Raw genomic sequence first — 16,603 nt, 5'->3', positions numbered from 1 at the left:
CTCAGCCACCTGCCTAAGCCTTCCTGAGCCAGGAGCCCCTTTCCATCCTAACTGGCCCTGCACAAGGAGCCAGTAATTTCACTAACAGCGTGTGACATGGCTGAGCCTTCCTGAGCTCCCCTGACCCCACACTCCTGGTTTTCCTCCCACCTCTGTCCCCTCCTGAAAAGTCTCCTTTGCTAGTTTCATCTCCTCTACTCACATGTGGAAATTCCTCCTTAGTCTTGGGCCCTTTCCCCTTCTAATTCCACACATTCTCCCTCGAAAATTTATGTACTCCCATTGATTAAAATATTGGCTATTGGCTGGTGATCTCCAAAGGTATCTCTATCTCATTCCAACTGCGCATGACACACCCCACCCTGGATGTCTCGTGGGGATCTTATACTAAATACATCCAAAATTAAGTCTTAATCTTCCCTCCCAAGCCTCCTTCTCTGTCATTTATTGATTCAACATAGGCCAGGTACTGTGGCTGGCACTACACATAGAACTGTGAGGGGGAAAAATGATACAGTAGAAGACAGGGCTGTATGAGAGGAACTTACAGCCGTGTGTGACAGTACAACTGTGCACGGCGCTACGAAGGAGCAGGTGTGTGAGGCTATGAGAGCTCATCTCGGCAGGGAAGGGACTGGTGAGGGGTGAGGACAGATTCTCTTGAGAAATAATCTCTGATCCAAGGTCTAAAGTGTGGGTGTTAACCCTTCAACACATGGGGGGAACCTCTCTCCCATTTCACTTATAGCACCTCCATTCGCCCAGTTACCCTTAACCCACACTCCCCACACCCAGTCCATCACGAATTCCCATTGAAATAACCTTCAAACCTAAACTCTAACCCACCTGCTTTGCTCCATCTCCACCCCCACTGCCTCGCACCAAGACACCTCGAGCTGACCTCTTTTTTCTTTTTCTTTTTTTTTTTTTCTTTTTAACATCTGAAAGCTGAGAACTGTGCACACCTCTTGCCAGGACCTCAGCACTCCCCACATCTACCCTCGCCCCCTCACATCCCTCTCTTCGCAAGAGCCAGCATGGCACCTTAGAAAGGCAGCTCTGATACCGCTGTCCCGTTTATACCCTTCAGTGGCTTCCACTGGGTTTAGGACAAATCCCCAAACCCTTCCAATGGCCACAGAGCTCTGCAGGATCAGTCCCCACCCACCCTCAGCCCCACCTTGCACCCCTCCGCCTCCCTCTCTCCGCTCTGGCCACCCTGGCCGCCTTTTACAGTCTCCCACACCAAGCTGTCTGCCGTCCTGGGGCCTGCCCACTTGCAGTTCTCTGTCTGCAACACCTTCCCAGACTCACTCACGCACACCTACACTAGGGTCTCCTTGTCCTTGAAGGCCCCCTTGTCCTTTAATGCCCCCTTTGTGAAGCTGCGTCTCTATTAATATAATCAACTTCGGGCCCCTGGTCACACGTTCCCTTCCAACACCCTGTACTTTACTATGGCTCAGTTACAATCCACGTGTCCACACTGACTGGTGGGGTTTCTTGTTCAACCCCAGCTCCCCTTCTAGACCACCAAGACAACAAGCTCCACAGGACGGGAGCACAGCTGCTGAGTTCACTGCCAGGTTTCTAGCACTGAGTCCAGTGCCTGGCCTTGACTGGCTGTGTTGTGAGGTGTGACTGAACACTCACCTCTCTGGTGGCTGAGAGGACACCCTCTCGTAGGGTGTTTGGCCTGGGAACTCCCTCTGCCACACTGTCAGAGGTGCCTGACGTGTCCTGCCTCCAAGAAGTCTCCTCTCAGAAGAACTAGACAGCCCCCATGCCTTTCCCAGGAACTGCTACAGCCACTCACCCCTCCCTGAGGTCACACCCAGATTGTCATTTGAGTCACTCATCCTCAGTGCTGTTCCCTTTAAGGGCAGGTGTCCTCTGTTACTCCCAATGTCTTTCCTAGACAGTAACGTTAACTTCAGTTACAGGGACACAATGTCCTGTCAACTCCCAAAAAAGAAAGACACCACAGAAAAATATCTCCAAATGTGCTGAGTGTATTCAAGAACAAAAAACAGGATTATAACCCAGGATGCGGGAATGGCAAACCACATGTGCATCTGGCGAGGGAAGGGGAAGGGGAAGCTTTTATTGGCACATGGAGGAGGTTCATGTAAGATGCTTAGAGTTCATTGGTTCCAGAGGTTCAAGGCCACAGTTGGGCTTGGCTCATGGGAAGAGATGGTGTTACTGGACACGTATCCTTTTGAGAGTGTATTATCTGAATTACTGCAGTCCAGAAGAATGTCTAGCAATAAACTTTGTCATAGAAATAAACTCATATGTGCAAAACCTGCAAGCTGTGCTAAGCAGGAGATTTGTGAAAGATGTGACGGGATTTCTTAGGAGTTTGTAGAAATTCCTTGAAAACAGTTATCTCAGACATGGAAGCACGAGCCCCCTCTCCTACATGCCTTTAAGCCCTATTTTTGTCTGAGTCTGACAAAATTCATTTCATCCTGGTATCTACAACTATCACAGTCCCATTAATTATAATGCTTTCAGATTAAACATGACACTATTCAGGGAAAACAGTGAGTGGAAAAAACTTTATCATTCCCTTCCATGTCAATTTCCCCACAAACGCACACCCTGCTTAAAAAGCCATGACTTTAAAATGCAAATTTACAGTTACAATGAAAGTCAGTTAGGAATAAATACTTACAGAATTATCCTAGTTCCCTCAAAACATGTGTGAATGAGAAAAAACTAAAATCATCTACTATATTTGTAAGAGAAAGAGGCGATATAGTATTTCATGGTTAAGACCCTCAGCTCTGGAATCAGACAGACTTTCACTGGAAACCCAGCTGTTGCCTGGGCAGCTTAATTAACCCAGCTGAGCCTCAGCTTCTCCTTCTGGAATATGAGGCTCCAGGAGAACCTATGTCAGGCGCCGTGAAGAGTAAATTCCATGATGTACAACAGTTCCCAGCACACAGTAAGGGCTTAATAAGTATGAACTGCTCCCATCATCACGCCTTCACACTGTCAACACACTCCGATGTCTACCATCCTATCAACAAACATCTACTAGCTCTTTTACGATCAAAGCAGTGTGTGAGCTGAAAGGAATGCAAAGAACTAAGCTCTTGACCTCAAGGAGTTTCTCCGCTCTACCCCTGCCGTCATCCATCAGCCGAACCAGGACAACAGTCTCCAAACCAGCCTCTCTCTGCCTCCAGGCTCATCACGCCCATCCATGCTCCTTCCAGCAGCAAGAGGGGGCTTTCTACACACAAATCAGGATGTGATATTTCCACTCCTGAAAGCCTTTCCCACTGTCCTTAGAATACGTCTACGCTCTTTCACATTGCAAATAAGGTCGGCTCCCTAACCTGCATTCAGAGATGAAAGCCTCATCTTTCATCACTTGCCTCCTGCCCTCTTAACTCCTCCACGGGAAGCTTCAGATAGTCTAAATTTATTTCTACTTCCCCAGCCTGGGCTGCTGTCTCAGTACAGACTCTCTGAACAGGCTGCCCCTGCCTAGGAGCCACATCCCTCTTCCTCCACCTCACAGATGTCAACTCTTCCAGGGAGCCTTCTCTCACCCACATCTCCCAAACACAGGGTAAAGGCACTGTCTCTGAGCTCACTCCTGTCCTGGCATGGAAAGTACAAGAGTAACTGTCTGTCAATTAGCTTCCTTCACCACAAGGTGACGGCAAGCACTGTGCCTTGTTCACCACCAGATCCTCCTCACGGAGCACACAACCTGGCATAAGGTAGGCGCTTAGTGTTTCTCATAAAAAGAAGTTAACAGGCCAAGTTCAACAAAAGCTATGATTCCCTTCATGCGCCGGCCACACAAGACCTCTAGCACAGCCAACGTGCACTGAAAGTGCCTTGCCCTCCCTCAAGTTTGGTTTCTTTGTTGTGGGGGGCTGTCCTGAGCATTGTATGATGTTGACCGGCTTCCAGTAACACTTCCCCATATATGACAACTAAAAATGTCTCCAGCCATTGTCAAATGTGTAGGGGGGGTGGTGAGAAAAGAAGGAGCTAAATCACCCTCACCTGAGAACCACTACTCTATCCAATGACTGTTCACTGATCACTACTAAAAACTCTCTCCTCCACTGGTTTAACTGGTAACCCTCCAAAAAGTCTACTCATGTATCACAATGGTACTTTTAAAAGTTCGTAATCTTTATAATGGTATTTGATGAACTAAAACCCTGTCTCCAGATGTTAAGAACCGCCCAGGTAGTTAATCCATAAACATTTACCTTATCTCCCACGCCAAGCATGGCAAACTGCAGAGAAGATCAGACACCCATCTTCCAGTTCTCTTCAAGAGATACGAATAGTGTAATTCTTTTCTTTTAAATTACAATCTGAAAACCTGAATTCAAGTAAAATATTCTGCCTGACCAGGGCTATGTGAGATAAGCCACACACCAGATCATTTCACAGGGTAGCAGGACCCTCCTTACGACTATGCAAACAACTTAGGTATCTCACTGGGAAGTCAGCGGAGGTGAGCCGGCTGCAAAAGTGGTGAATTCAGGATAAGTATTTGGGAAGGGAACAGGAAGTGGAGAGTTAACCTTGGCTGAAAAGGAAGGAAAACAGTGTGAAGAAAACATGACTCTGCTCGAAATAAAGCCTGAAGCCCTTACCTCTCACTTGCAAGAGAGAATAAGTTGAAGGCCACCTGCTAGCACGCTTGGCTGTCAGCCAGAGGGGTGGCGGGGTTGAGCCTAGATCTCTGACTCTCCACCCTTGTCTGGGCCCCTAGACCTGACCATTCATTCAGTTCTCAAAACACGTATTACCAGACCTTGTGCAGGGACCACATCTGGGAAAACATCACTGCACCCTCGGAGTTTACTGGGGGAGTCCCAACACTGGACAGGCTATCACAGGGACAATGAGAAACGACAAAGAAGAATCGCAGGGACCAGGTACTCCATTGCCAGAAGCACTCCACCCTCCTGGTCCATGGGGGTCAAGGCCCCACCGCCTCCTTGTATCGCCGGCCCCAATCCTGCCTCCACCGCGCTCCCTTCCTCAAGGTTGGCCCAGTTCTGGAAGTCGCCAACCGGTGTACGAACCTACAGACCTCGCAGCCGAACTCTGAAGATTTTCCCTCCTTGCTCACGTTTCTCCAGCTCCTCAAGTCTTACTGAGCCGCGCCAGGCACCGTACGCGAGGCGGCGGCGCGTCCGTGACGTCACTGCTGCGAGCCTCTTCTGCACCATAGCGAGTATGGCTCTAGCACGGCGGTTCCGGCTGCTGTCGCTCACGACTCGATTGCTCCTGGCGCCCCGACGGGACCTGGCGGTCCGCGGTCTCGACGAGCCCCTGCCGGTGGTGCGCATTCCGCTGGCTCTACAGCGGCGGCAGGAACAGCTGCAGAGCAGGCGGCGGAGCCGCCGGACGCCGGTGCTGGTGCGACCTGGACCGTTGCTGATCTCGGCGCGGCGGCCCGAGTTTAACCAGCCCGCGCGCCTCACGCTGGGCCGCTGGGAGTGCGCGCCGCTCGCCTCGCGTGGCTGGAGGAGTCGGCGCGCGCGTCGGGACCATTTCTCGATGGAGCGCGCGCAACGCGAGGCGCCAGCGCTGCGGAACCTCTCGTCCGAGGAGGGCAGCTTCGCGGACCTGGGTCTGGAGCCCCATGTGCTGCGCGCACTCCAAGAGGCCGCGCCCAAAGTGGTTCGGCCCACGACCGTGCAGTCAAGCACCATCCCCCCGCTACTTCGCGGCCGCCACATCCTCTGCGCCGCGGAAACCGGCAGTGGCAAGACTCTCAGCTACCTACTACCGCTGCTTCAACGGCTTGTGGGGCGGCCAAGCCGACCAAGCCGACCAAGCCTGGACTCCCGCCGTATCCCTGCTCCCCGAGGCCTAGTCCTTGTGCCTTCCCGAGAATTAGCCGAACAGGTGCGGGCCGTGGCCCAGCCCTTGGGCAGCTCCTTGGGCCTGCAGGTGCAAGAACTAAAGGGAGGCCACGGCATGCGTAGGATCAGGCTACAGCTATCCAAACAGTCTTCAGCAGATGTGCTAGTAGCCACTCCCGGGGCTCTGTGGAAGGCCCTGAAAGGTCAACTGATCAGCCTGGAGGGGCTCTCCTTCTTGGTGTTGGATGAGGCAGACACGCTGCTGGATGAAAGATTCCTGGAACTGGTGGACTACATCTTAGAGAAGAGCCATGTAGCAGAAGGCCCAGCTGACTTGGAAGACCCTTTCGATCCCAAAGCTCAGTTAGTGCTGGTGGGAGCCACATTTCCCGAAGGTGTAGGCCAGTTGCTGAGTAAGGTTGCCAGCCCAGACTCTCTCACCACCATCACCAGCTCCAAGCTCCACTGTATCATGCCTCATGTCAGACAGACATTTATGAGGTTGAAGGGAGCAGAGAAAGTGACTGAGTTGGTGCAGATCCTCAAGCATCATGACAAAGCAGACACGACTGGGCCTTCAGGAGCTGTCCTGGTGTCCTGTAATAGCTCTAGCACTGTGAACTGGCTGGGATATATTCTGGATGACCACAAAATCCAACACTTAAGGCTGCAGGGGCAAATGCCAGCCTCAGTGAGGGCAGGCATCTTCCGGAGCTTCCAGAAGGGCTCCCGAGACGTACTTCTCTGCACAGACATAGCCTCTCGGGGCCTGGACAGCATCCATGTGGAGCTGGTTGTCAATTATGATTTCCCCCTCACCTTGCAAGATTACATCCACAGAGCAGGGAGGGTGGGCCGTGTGGGGAGTGAGGTTCCAGGCACTATCATCAGCTTTGTAACCCATCCCTGGGATGTGAGCCTGGTTCAGAAGATTGAGCTGGCAGCTCGCCGAAGGAGAAGCCTTCCGGGACTAGCAACCTCAGTGAGAGCTGTTGCCTCTCTGAGCAAAGCTGATTTTAGCTGGCTTAAAAGTGCTGCCAGAACAAGGGTCTTTCCCAGTGTCCTGGGCATGTAAGCACACTTCTCAGTTGAGGGCTCTGGGCTGCCCTGTCACCTCCATGAGGGCCAGATGAGCTGGTATATGACTAGGACATGTAAGCTACTGAGGATGGCTCTCTGTAGTCTTTCACATGACACATCAAAAGTACACTGGATTTTGACTTTGTATCATGTCATAATTTCCAATTATGTTTTTATGTGTCTCCACTAAGAATAATTACCGATGGCTCATTATTCGCATCTTGTGTAGTCATTTGAGACTCTCACTTTACACTGGAGCACCTATAACATCCCTCCCAGTGATCATCACCTTTATTTTTTTGTATTTTTTTTTTTATTTTTATTTTTTTGAGACAGAGTCTCACTGTGTTGCCTGGGCTAAGTGCCATGGTGTCAGCCTAGCTTGTAGCAACTCAAACTCCTGGGCTCAAGCAATCCTGCCTCAGCCTCCTGAGTAGCTGGGACTACAGGCATGCACCACCATGCCCGGCTAGTTTTTTCTATATATTTTTAGTTGTCCAGATAATTTCTTTCTATTTTTTTGGTAGAGATGGGGTCTCACTCTTGCTCAGGTTGGTCTCGAACTCCTGAGCTCAAACGATCCACCCGCCTCGGCCTCCCAGAGTGCTAGGATTACAGGCGTGAGCCACCGCCCCCGGCCGATCATCATCTTTAAATATTGTGACCTTATGCTTGCATTCTATGAGCTATAAATCTGGAGCCCCACATGAAGCCCTACTGTTGGGCAGAATGCCTCTCTACTACCTGTGTGTCCTTGGCCAGGCCCCAACCTCTTGGATTTTTGGAGTCCTCACTTATTAAAAAAAGAAGCTCCTGTGAATTTACATTTGAGGCAGAACAAGGTCTAGAAGAGCTTGTCTTTGCTTTTATTCTCCCCAGCAGGAATGTCTGCCCTCTCCTTTCCATGTGTCCAGACTCACTTGCTCTTCAGACGCACCTCCAAGTCCATCTAGTCCCCTAGTCCATCTAAATCTCTGCCTCTCCAACTGTTGAATGCTTAGGGTCAGGGCCATGCAAGCTAGCTGCCTCTCAGGTTCATCTTGCCTCTCTGGCCAATCTCAGAATTTGAGTGTCTCTTGCCCTTCTGGGGTCACTGGGGCTGTCTGTGCCAGCCCACAGGTGTGCTCCACAGGAAGTGGCTACTTGACTAGGGCGTGGGTGGGGAGGGCCAGATGTGAGGGCCCAGGCAGGGTTCCTCTCTGCCTCTGCCTTACTCTTTTCCACAAATCTCCAAGGGCCTGAAGCCTGCCCCTCCACTCACAGATTGCTTATGTGACCTCACTGGGCAGTGATGACCTCACAGGCCTTCTCAGTTTCCATGGCAGGGTAACTATGGAAACGTGGTACCCTTGGGGAAACTGCCCCACCATTTCTCTTCGAGATACCAACCTGTTTGGTTGCCTGAGAGAGAATGTCTGACCGCATCTTATATATTAACTCTAACTTGTCCTCTGTCCCCTGGGAGGGCTGCATGGCAGGTAGGACAAGGCCGGGCATGTGTACGGGAGGCACTGGTGTGCACACAACCTCACCTAGCTGCCACTTTTGGGCTTGCCCACCCCTCCAGAACTTCCCTAGCCACGTGTACTACCAGTGGCCTGGGGCCCCCTCAGGGACCCAGTGTTCCTGCTCACTGCTGAGGGCAAGCGAAATGCCAGCTCCGACAGAGCAAGTGTTCCTAAAGGTTCTCATCTTTTCAAATTGAGCCTTCCCTTTTGAACACAAGATGCTTCCAGTCAGACCCTTTCCTGACTGGCCTCTTAGCAAAAGCCAAATGTGGTTTTGTGGGCAAGTGACAAATGAAGCAGTTTGAGGCAGAGCTGTTGAGGGACGCTCATGAACCTGCCCCCAGACCCAGGCACCTTTGCTGTGCTGTCCTGAAGACACATCCCAGTCCCAGCCCTGGGGACAAGGACGACATCACTTAGCTGGGAAGAAGGGAGAGCCAAGGAGAGTGACTGAGCACTGCTGAGACTAGAGGCCTGAGGAAGTGGTATCCCAGGAGGTTGGGTGGATGTGACAAGGCTTCTTGAGACTAGACATGGTACCCAGAGTCTGGCTCTGACCCTCCTGGTCACTCTGCTTCAGCATTTGGCCTTCAGAAAGTGTTAGAAAATCTAGATCAAGGTATCCGAGGGCTAGAGTTCAGCGTGGGTGAAACAGGCTGTATGAATGAGGCCCAAGAGGAGCTGCCGAGGTGGGAGGGGTTCTTCCCCGATTTATATTAGACCATTTATCCAAAACATGAAGACCACTTCCATGAAATCCTCAGCAGTGACAGACCATAAGAATGTTTCCTCGGTTGTGGAAGGGAGAGACCAAGGGGGTCCCGGCTGCAATTATTTTGAGGTTCTACTGTTCTCTCCAGGAACGGGGAGGACATCCTGGTCTGCTGCTGCCACAGGCTCCAGGGAATTGCTTTTGCAGCCAGTGTCCCGTCTCTAGGGGACCCATAGGGGTGACAGACTAAGGCTGTGTTTGGGATACCAAGCAGATGAGAGGGCTTCAGCCAGGTGCAGGGAGAGATGTGAGGGGACATCCTGGCAGCACAGTGTACACAGCAGACGTGCCTGATCAGTTCTGCTTTCCTTTCCAGCACCACTGCCTCCCGCTTGCCCGCCTCTGCATGGCTACTACCACCTCCTGTACCGAGGGCATGGAGAAACCCAGGTGGGCTGGCATGGGGAGACTTACTGCCTTGCTGGCGGCTACCGGCTCTTTGGGGATGCTCCTTTGGCCACACCAGCAAAGGCGGAAGCTGAGAAGCCAACTCCTAGTGCCCCCATCGCGCCTCCCGAGAAACGCCGGGCTCCCAAGAGACGCTGGGTTATGCGGGAGGGAGAGAAAGACCTGGGTTGCCCTAGTCCCAAAATTCGGCGTGTGCTCTTCAGGGATGTTCCTTTGGCCACACCAGCAAAGGCCGAAGCTGAGAAGCCAGCTCCTAGCGCCCTCAGCCTGCCTACAAACAAACGCCGGGCTCCCAAGAGACGCCGGGCTGTGGAGGAGGGAGAGAAAGACCTGGGTTGCCCTAGCCCCAAAATTCGGCGTGTGGTCCTTGGGGATCCTCCCTGGGCCACACCAGCAAAGGCCGAAGCTGAGAAGCCAGCCCCCAGCGCTCCCAGTTTGCCTCCAGAGAAACGCCGGGCTCCCAAGAGACGCCGGGCTGTGGAGGAGGGAGAGAAAGACCTGGGTTGCCCTAGCCCCAAAATTCGGCGTGTGTAACATCATCCCGGGAGGCTGGCCCACAGGAAGGTTGCTCGCTGAGCCACTCTGCAGAAAGGGCAAATGTTGAGCTCCCTGAAACACCTGAAGCCTCTTCTGCAGTGACCTCCACATTCCACCACTGGAGATACAAGCTCAGCCACCTGCCTAAGCCTTCCTGAGCCAGGAGCCCCTTTCCATCCTAACTGGCCCTGCACAAGGAGCCTCAGAAACTGAGGCTGCTTTGAACATTCCAGGGTCAAAGCTGACCTGGAAGAACACCTAAGGGTCCTCTACTCAGTCCTCTCGAGTTCCTTCTGGGGCAGCGAAAGGAAAATCTGCACCCTGCTAGCCGAGGACTCAGGTGCAGAGAGAGGGTGCAGAGCAGCCTTGCAGGGGCCGGTCCACCAGATGAGCTCCTGCTCTGACTCACTGCCAGCAACCACCAGCACACATCAAGAGGAATTAGGCTTCCTGAAACTGGTTGAACAAATTGGGGCTACCCACCGCAGGGGGGAGCCTTCTGCCTGGGGTCTCAGGAGGCAGAATAGAGAGACCCAGGGAGACCTGCTACCTGGAGCAGGAACAATATGGAGAAAGTCAAGCAACACCCTGAGGCTCGTAGGCTCCTGTATTCCCAGCCCTTTATGGCCCCACTGGGGTCCCTATTGCTGAATAAAAGGATTTTCTGTAGCAGTGTTTGACTTGAAATTCAGCTTTGGTCCAATACTGAGCCCAAAGCCTCCCTGTTCCCTTGAAGTACATTCCTACATGGAGAAGCTGGTCCTGTAAGACCTTCTGCCTTCAAATAGGAGCCTGGGGTGCAGTTTCCAACTGTGTGACTCCTGTAACGACAGCAGAACCCAGACAGATTCCTTAGGAAATGGAAAGCCTGATGAGTGCTTCCCTGTGTGTGTGTGTGTGTGTGTGTGCATAAGAAAGGCGGGGCAAGACAAAGAAGATGCTGTCCCATCTATCAGCCACTCATCCATCCATCCCTCTGTTGAAGTATCTATTGAGTGCCTGGTACGTACCAGCCTCTGCGCTAGTCACTTGGGATATACTGTTGAATGAGATGATCCTATAACCAGCTCCATAAGCAAGAAAACATTAATAGTTTTTGTAGTTCTCTTCTGTTTCAAGTTCCCAGGCCCCTAACATTTGCTGACCAGAACTTTGTAACTTCCTGTTGCACTGATGCATTCCCTTTTGAGTTTCTTTCCCAGAAACGGCAGAGCCTCCTTGCAGCCACGAGATAACTACAAAGCTTTACGCCACCTATTTGTCCAGAGAAGACAAGTGATACTCCACCACCAGTTGTGCCCAACGACCCACTAAGCTGGCACACAAGGCTGAAAGAATGGCCAATATTAACCCCAAGCTCATTAAAATACTAAAATTTTAATGGGAGGGAGGGAGTTATCCACCATTTTTTGATCATGGGACGTATGTCCTAGTATGATTCCTCACTCTGCTTGCATGTCCTGCACTCCACTCCAAATATATAATGATGCTAACTCCCCCCGCAGGCATTATTCATTTTGCCTCCAGAAAAAAATCCTGATCATGTTGGTCAGGGAGGCAGATTTGAGGCAGTTCATACCTCCTCCTCCCACATGACATGACCACTGGAAAAAATCCTTTATTCCTTGACAATCCTTGTTGTCTCAGTACTTGGCTTTCTATGCTGGGAGCAACACTGAACCCTCTTTGTGGGCTCATTAATGATCCAAGACCCTCTCGTTAAACCACCAGAAACTAAAGGAAGAGACAAACAAGTAAACAATATAATTCAAGGTAATTATAATTGCTATAAAGAAAAATAAAACAAGGATAAGAGGATAGAGTCATTCGGACCATTATGTTACATGAGGTGGTCAGGGAAGGCTTCTCTGAGGAGGTGACATTTCAGCAGAGATGCAAGTGAAGGAGTCATGGGAGGAACTGGAGGGAAAACATTCCTGCAGGATATAGCAAGTGTAAAGGCCCCGAGGCAGGAATGAGACTGACCTATCCTAGGACCAGCAGAAAGGCTAAAGTGACCAGAGAGGAAAGATGGAGAAGGCTGAGGGGTGTGGATCTTGTTTGCAGTGAGATGGGAAGTCATGGGAGCATTTGAACAGGACAGGAAAGTGATCTGATGTAGATGCTAAAAAGATCAGTCATGATTGCTGTGTGCCATGGCAGTGAGGTGCTGGCTGTTAGCAGTGGAATGTCTCTCTCAGCAGTTAAGGGGACAGTTGGTCCTGGGGGATGTGGGAGGGGGAGGGGTTAGCAGAGAAGCACAGGGTTTGGCTCTGTGTCCCAGGCCCACCTGCACCAGCAGCCCAGAAAGAAAGGTGGCTCTGTCAGCAAGTCATAGCCCTAGGCCCCAGGTGAAGCCACCTACCATGTGGCCAGCACACTTGTCCTCAGGGGCCACAGCAGCAAGACTGTAGCTTCTCTCCCTGACATGCACACCTGCAAGGCCAAGAAAGGTCCTGATAACTTCAGAAGTTTCCCTAACCTGGGTTCCAGGAAGGAGGCACAGGCCCTGGGGCTCCCAGGGTGTCCCCACTGGGAGTCTGCACTAACCTGCCACAGTTTCTCTCTGATACTTGGTGTGACTCAGGAAGATCTGTGGTCACTGGAGGGGTCACATAGGGTGGCAATTCCCAAACATGAGACACATAGGCTCAGCTGTACTGTTAGGAAAGATCAATCCCCAGCACTCGCACCAGCCCCTGTGAATTTTTAGTGGGGAGCCTGGAAATCAAATTTAAAAGCTTCCCACAACTACCAGTTTATAGGACAAAGGAAGATATTAAATAACATGATGGGATACAATCAGAAAACTCCACAACATGGATAATTCTAAAGGACAAGGACATGATGTTTTCAACAAATAAATTACAAATTAAAAAAAGAAAAAAGGAGGGGAGAGGACCCTACACATTAGGCCCTAACAACCACCTACAATGTGGGAGGTCTTCTCTACATTATGATGCAAACAAATCAGTTATGAAAGAATTTGGCAATCAGGGAAATTTGAACCTGATAATTTAAGATATTAAAGAAGTACTGTTAAGTTTTTTGGGTGCCATAAACGTATGGTAGTTGTCCTTTATTTATTTTCTTTTAGAGATGAGGGTCTCACTACATTGCCTAAAGTGGCCTCAAACTCCCAAGCTCAAGGGCTCCTCCTACTTCAGCCTCACAAGTAGCTGGGACTACAGGCACACACCACACCCCTGGCTGGTAGTTGTCTTTTAAAAAGCACCCTTACCTTTTATGGCCAGGCGCGGTGGCTCGCGCCTGTAATCCTAGCACTCTGGGAGGCCAAGGCGGGTGGATTGCTCAAGGTCAGGAGTTCGAGGCCAGCCTGAGCAAGAGCGAAAGACCACGTCTCTACTAAAAAAATAGAAGGAAATTATCTGGCCAACTGAAATATATGTAGCAAAAATTAGCCAGGCATGATGGCACATGCCTGTAGTCCCAGCTACCCAGGAGGCTGAGGCAGTAGGATCAGTGAAGCCCAGGAGTTTGAGGTTGCTGTGAGCTAGGCTGACGCCACGGCACTCACTCTAGCCCGGGCAACACAGCGAGACTCTGTCTCAAAAAAAAAAAAAAAAGTGCCCTTACCTTTTAGAGACACATACTTAAATATGGATGAACTACATGTTCTGTGCTTTGCTTTAAAATCTGTAGAAAGGGGTGGGTGATGAAACAGAATGGGTTGGCCAGGCACAATAGCTCATGCCTGTAATCCCAGCACTCTGGGAAGCTGAGGTGGGTGGATCGTTTGAGCTCAGGAGTTCAAGACCAGCCTGAGCAAGAGCAAGACCCCGTGTCTACTAAAAATAGAAAAAATTAGCTGGGTGTGGTGGTGCACACCTGTGGTCCCAGCTACCTCTGAGGCTGAGGAGGAGGATTGCTTGAGCCCAGAAGTTTCAGGCTGCTGTGAGCTAGGCAGATGCCACAGCACTCTAGCCTGGGCAACAGAGTGAGACTCTGTCTCACAAAAATAAAATAAAATAAAAATTTTACAAATAAATAAATGAATAAAAAGGAAACAGCATGGGCCATCAGTTGTTTTTTTTTTTTTTTCTGAGACAGAGTCTCGCTTTGTTGCCCGGGCTAGAGTGAGTGCCGTGGCATCAGCCTAGCTCACAGCAACCTCAAACTCCTGGGCTTCAGCGATCCTCCTGCCTCAGCCTCCCGAGTAGCTGGGACTACAGACATGTGCCACTATGCCCGGCTAATTTTTTCTATATATAGTTTTAGTTGGCCATATAATTTCTGTCTATTTTTAGTAGAGACGGGGTCTCGCTCTTGCTCAGGCTGGTCTCAGGCTCCTCACCTTGAGCGATCCACCCGCCTCAGCCTCCCAGAGTGCTAGGATTACAGATGTGAGCCACCGCGCCTGGCCCAGTTGTTAATCATTGAAACTGGGTGATAGCTACATGTAAGTTCAATAAACTGTCCTCTCTACTTGCTTACTTATTTACTTACTTACTTATTAGAGATAGGGTCTCGCTCTGTTGCCCAGGCCAGAGTGCAGTAGCATAATCACAGGTCACTGCGGCTTGGAACTCCTGACCTCGAAGTGATCTTCCCGCCTCAGCCTCCCAAAGTGCTAAGATTACAGGCATCAGCCACCTCACCAGGGTTCTACTTTTTTATAGGTTTGACATTTTCCCCAATGAAATGTTTAAAAAATAATAATAAAAGCTTCTCAGGTGAAGCCTGATACTCCACCAGATTGGGAATCTGGGAGAGCTCACATGATGGGCGTCACAGGAGGGCAGGGCTTCCCGCATAAAAACAGGATGTTTGGAGGGCTGTGGGCAGGGTGTGCAATGAACAGTGGGTTGTAGAAACACGTTTGTCAGGCTTCAGAGGTGAGCAGGGTAGGTACAGCGGAACAGACAGCAAGTCTGAACTTGAGGCTAAACGTGCAGTAGAGGTTTGGTCAGCACTGGCTCCTGGAACCTGGTTGTCACTACAGCCCCTCCTCCAGTGTGCTTATGCCAGCACATGTGATAACTGGACACTGGTCCAGCCACCTCACTGCATACCCCAGCAAATGACCGGCACCAGTGGGAGATCACTAGTGGGAGGTCAGTAGGAAACGGATGGATGTAAGGAATTCGAGGCCCTTCCTGTGAGAGAGGCAGCCGCTGGAAGTGGAGGGATTGGAGGAATCCCCATCTTACATGGCCAGGACCGCATCACTGTGACCATTTGCCTGGCCAGCAGCTTGATTTTCCCACCTAGAAAATGAGGCTGGAGGGCAGGGCACGGTGGCTTACGCCAGTAATCGTAGCACTCTGGAAAGCTGAGGCAGGAGCTTCACTTGAGATCAGGAGTTCGAGACCAGCCTGAGAAAGAGCAAGACTCTGTCTCTACTGAAAACAGAAAAACTTAGCTGGGCCTTGTGGCGCAGGCCTGTAGTCCCAGCCACTCGGGAGGCTGAGGCAGGAGGATCACTAGAGCCCAGGTGTTTGAGGTTGCAGTGGGCTCTGATGACCCCACTGCACTCTAGCCTGGGTGACAGAGTAAGACTCTGTCCTCCCCCGCAAAAAAAAAAAGAAAAGAAAAAAGAAAGAAAGAAAAAAGTAAACGAGGCTGTAAAAACCCTATGCTGTGGGATGTTGTGAGGATTGAACCGGCTAAGGCATGTCAAACTGGTGGCACAGATCTGGGCACACAAGAACTGTGACTGCTGTCACAGTGACAGTCACACATGCCCTTGCTCTGTGAAGGAAGGGGAGGAGAAGCCTCCTGAGTGCCAAATCCACTCCTTCTCCAACCAATGCTGGTGGAGCCCTTGCTGTGTGCAGGTGGCCAGAATACGTGGTTGTGGCCTGTTGAGTTCACTTGCCAGCTTGAGCAGTGCCAGTCACACCACACTGCTGCCCTCAGGAGGAGGAGGAAGGAGAGGTCCCGGGAAAACCTGATCCTGAGAGAACAGAGAGGCTCACCACGTTCTTGTTTGTAGAGAACGATAACTCACCACAAAAGGTTTGATTTGGCAGAGTTATCTACACACGCCCCCCTCTCCAGGCAACACAGTTCAGGGGTGCCATTTGCATCCCAGGGACAACTTTGAAGACCCTGCTCGGTCCAGCTCCTGTACCCAGGCCCCTCTAGCCTCCTCCCCTACCCCCGGCCAATGGCATTACCTCAAGAACACACAACAGGCCGGGCGCGGTGGCTCACGCTTGTAATCCTAGCCCTCTGGGAGGCCGAGGCGGGTGGATCGCTCGAGGTCAGGAGTTCGAGACCAGCCTGAGCATGAGCGAGACCCCGTCTCTACTAAAAATAGAAAGAAATTATCTGTCCAACTAAAAATCTATATAGAAAAAATTAGCCGGGCATGGTGGCACATGCCTGTAGTCCCAGCTACTCGGGAGGCTGAGGCAGGAGGATCGCTGAAGCCCAGGAGTTTGAGGTTGCTGTGAGCTAGGCGGATGCCACGG

The 16,603-nt window shown here is 51.1% G+C and overlaps 1 protein-coding gene and 1 long non-coding RNA gene across 3 annotated transcripts in view; one reads left to right on the top strand and one right to left on the bottom strand.

The window, feature by feature from the left end:
* The window catches only part of LOC123625244, a 32,180-nt gene extending 27,014 nt beyond the window's left edge, over positions 1–5,166 (bottom strand). For both annotated transcript variants that reach the window (XR_006730435.1, XR_006730434.1), the window contains exon 1: positions 5,084–5,166. This is a non-coding gene — a long non-coding RNA (uncharacterized LOC123625244). The remainder of the gene's footprint in view (positions 1–5,083) is intronic.
* A 46-nt stretch (positions 5,167–5,212) lies between these two features.
* On the top strand, positions 5,213–7,225 carry LOC123625240 (probable ATP-dependent RNA helicase DDX28). The gene has a single exon (XM_045533570.1). It carries the CDS (start codon positions 5,230–5,232, stop codon positions 6,934–6,936), a length of 1,707 nt encoding a protein of 568 aa, XP_045389526.1. The 5' UTR covers positions 5,213–5,229; the 3' UTR covers positions 6,937–7,225.
* Positions 7,226–16,603: the final 9,378 nt, after the last annotated feature.

The sequence above is a fragment of the Lemur catta genome, chromosome 20 (genome assembly GCF_020740605.2).
Source record: "Lemur catta isolate mLemCat1 chromosome 20, mLemCat1.pri, whole genome shotgun sequence".
In the NCBI taxonomy this organism is placed as follows: Eukaryota; Metazoa; Chordata; class Mammalia; order Primates; family Lemuridae; genus Lemur; species Lemur catta.
Note: the sequence above shows the minus strand (reverse complement) of the source record. Positions and strands in the feature narration are given on the sequence as shown.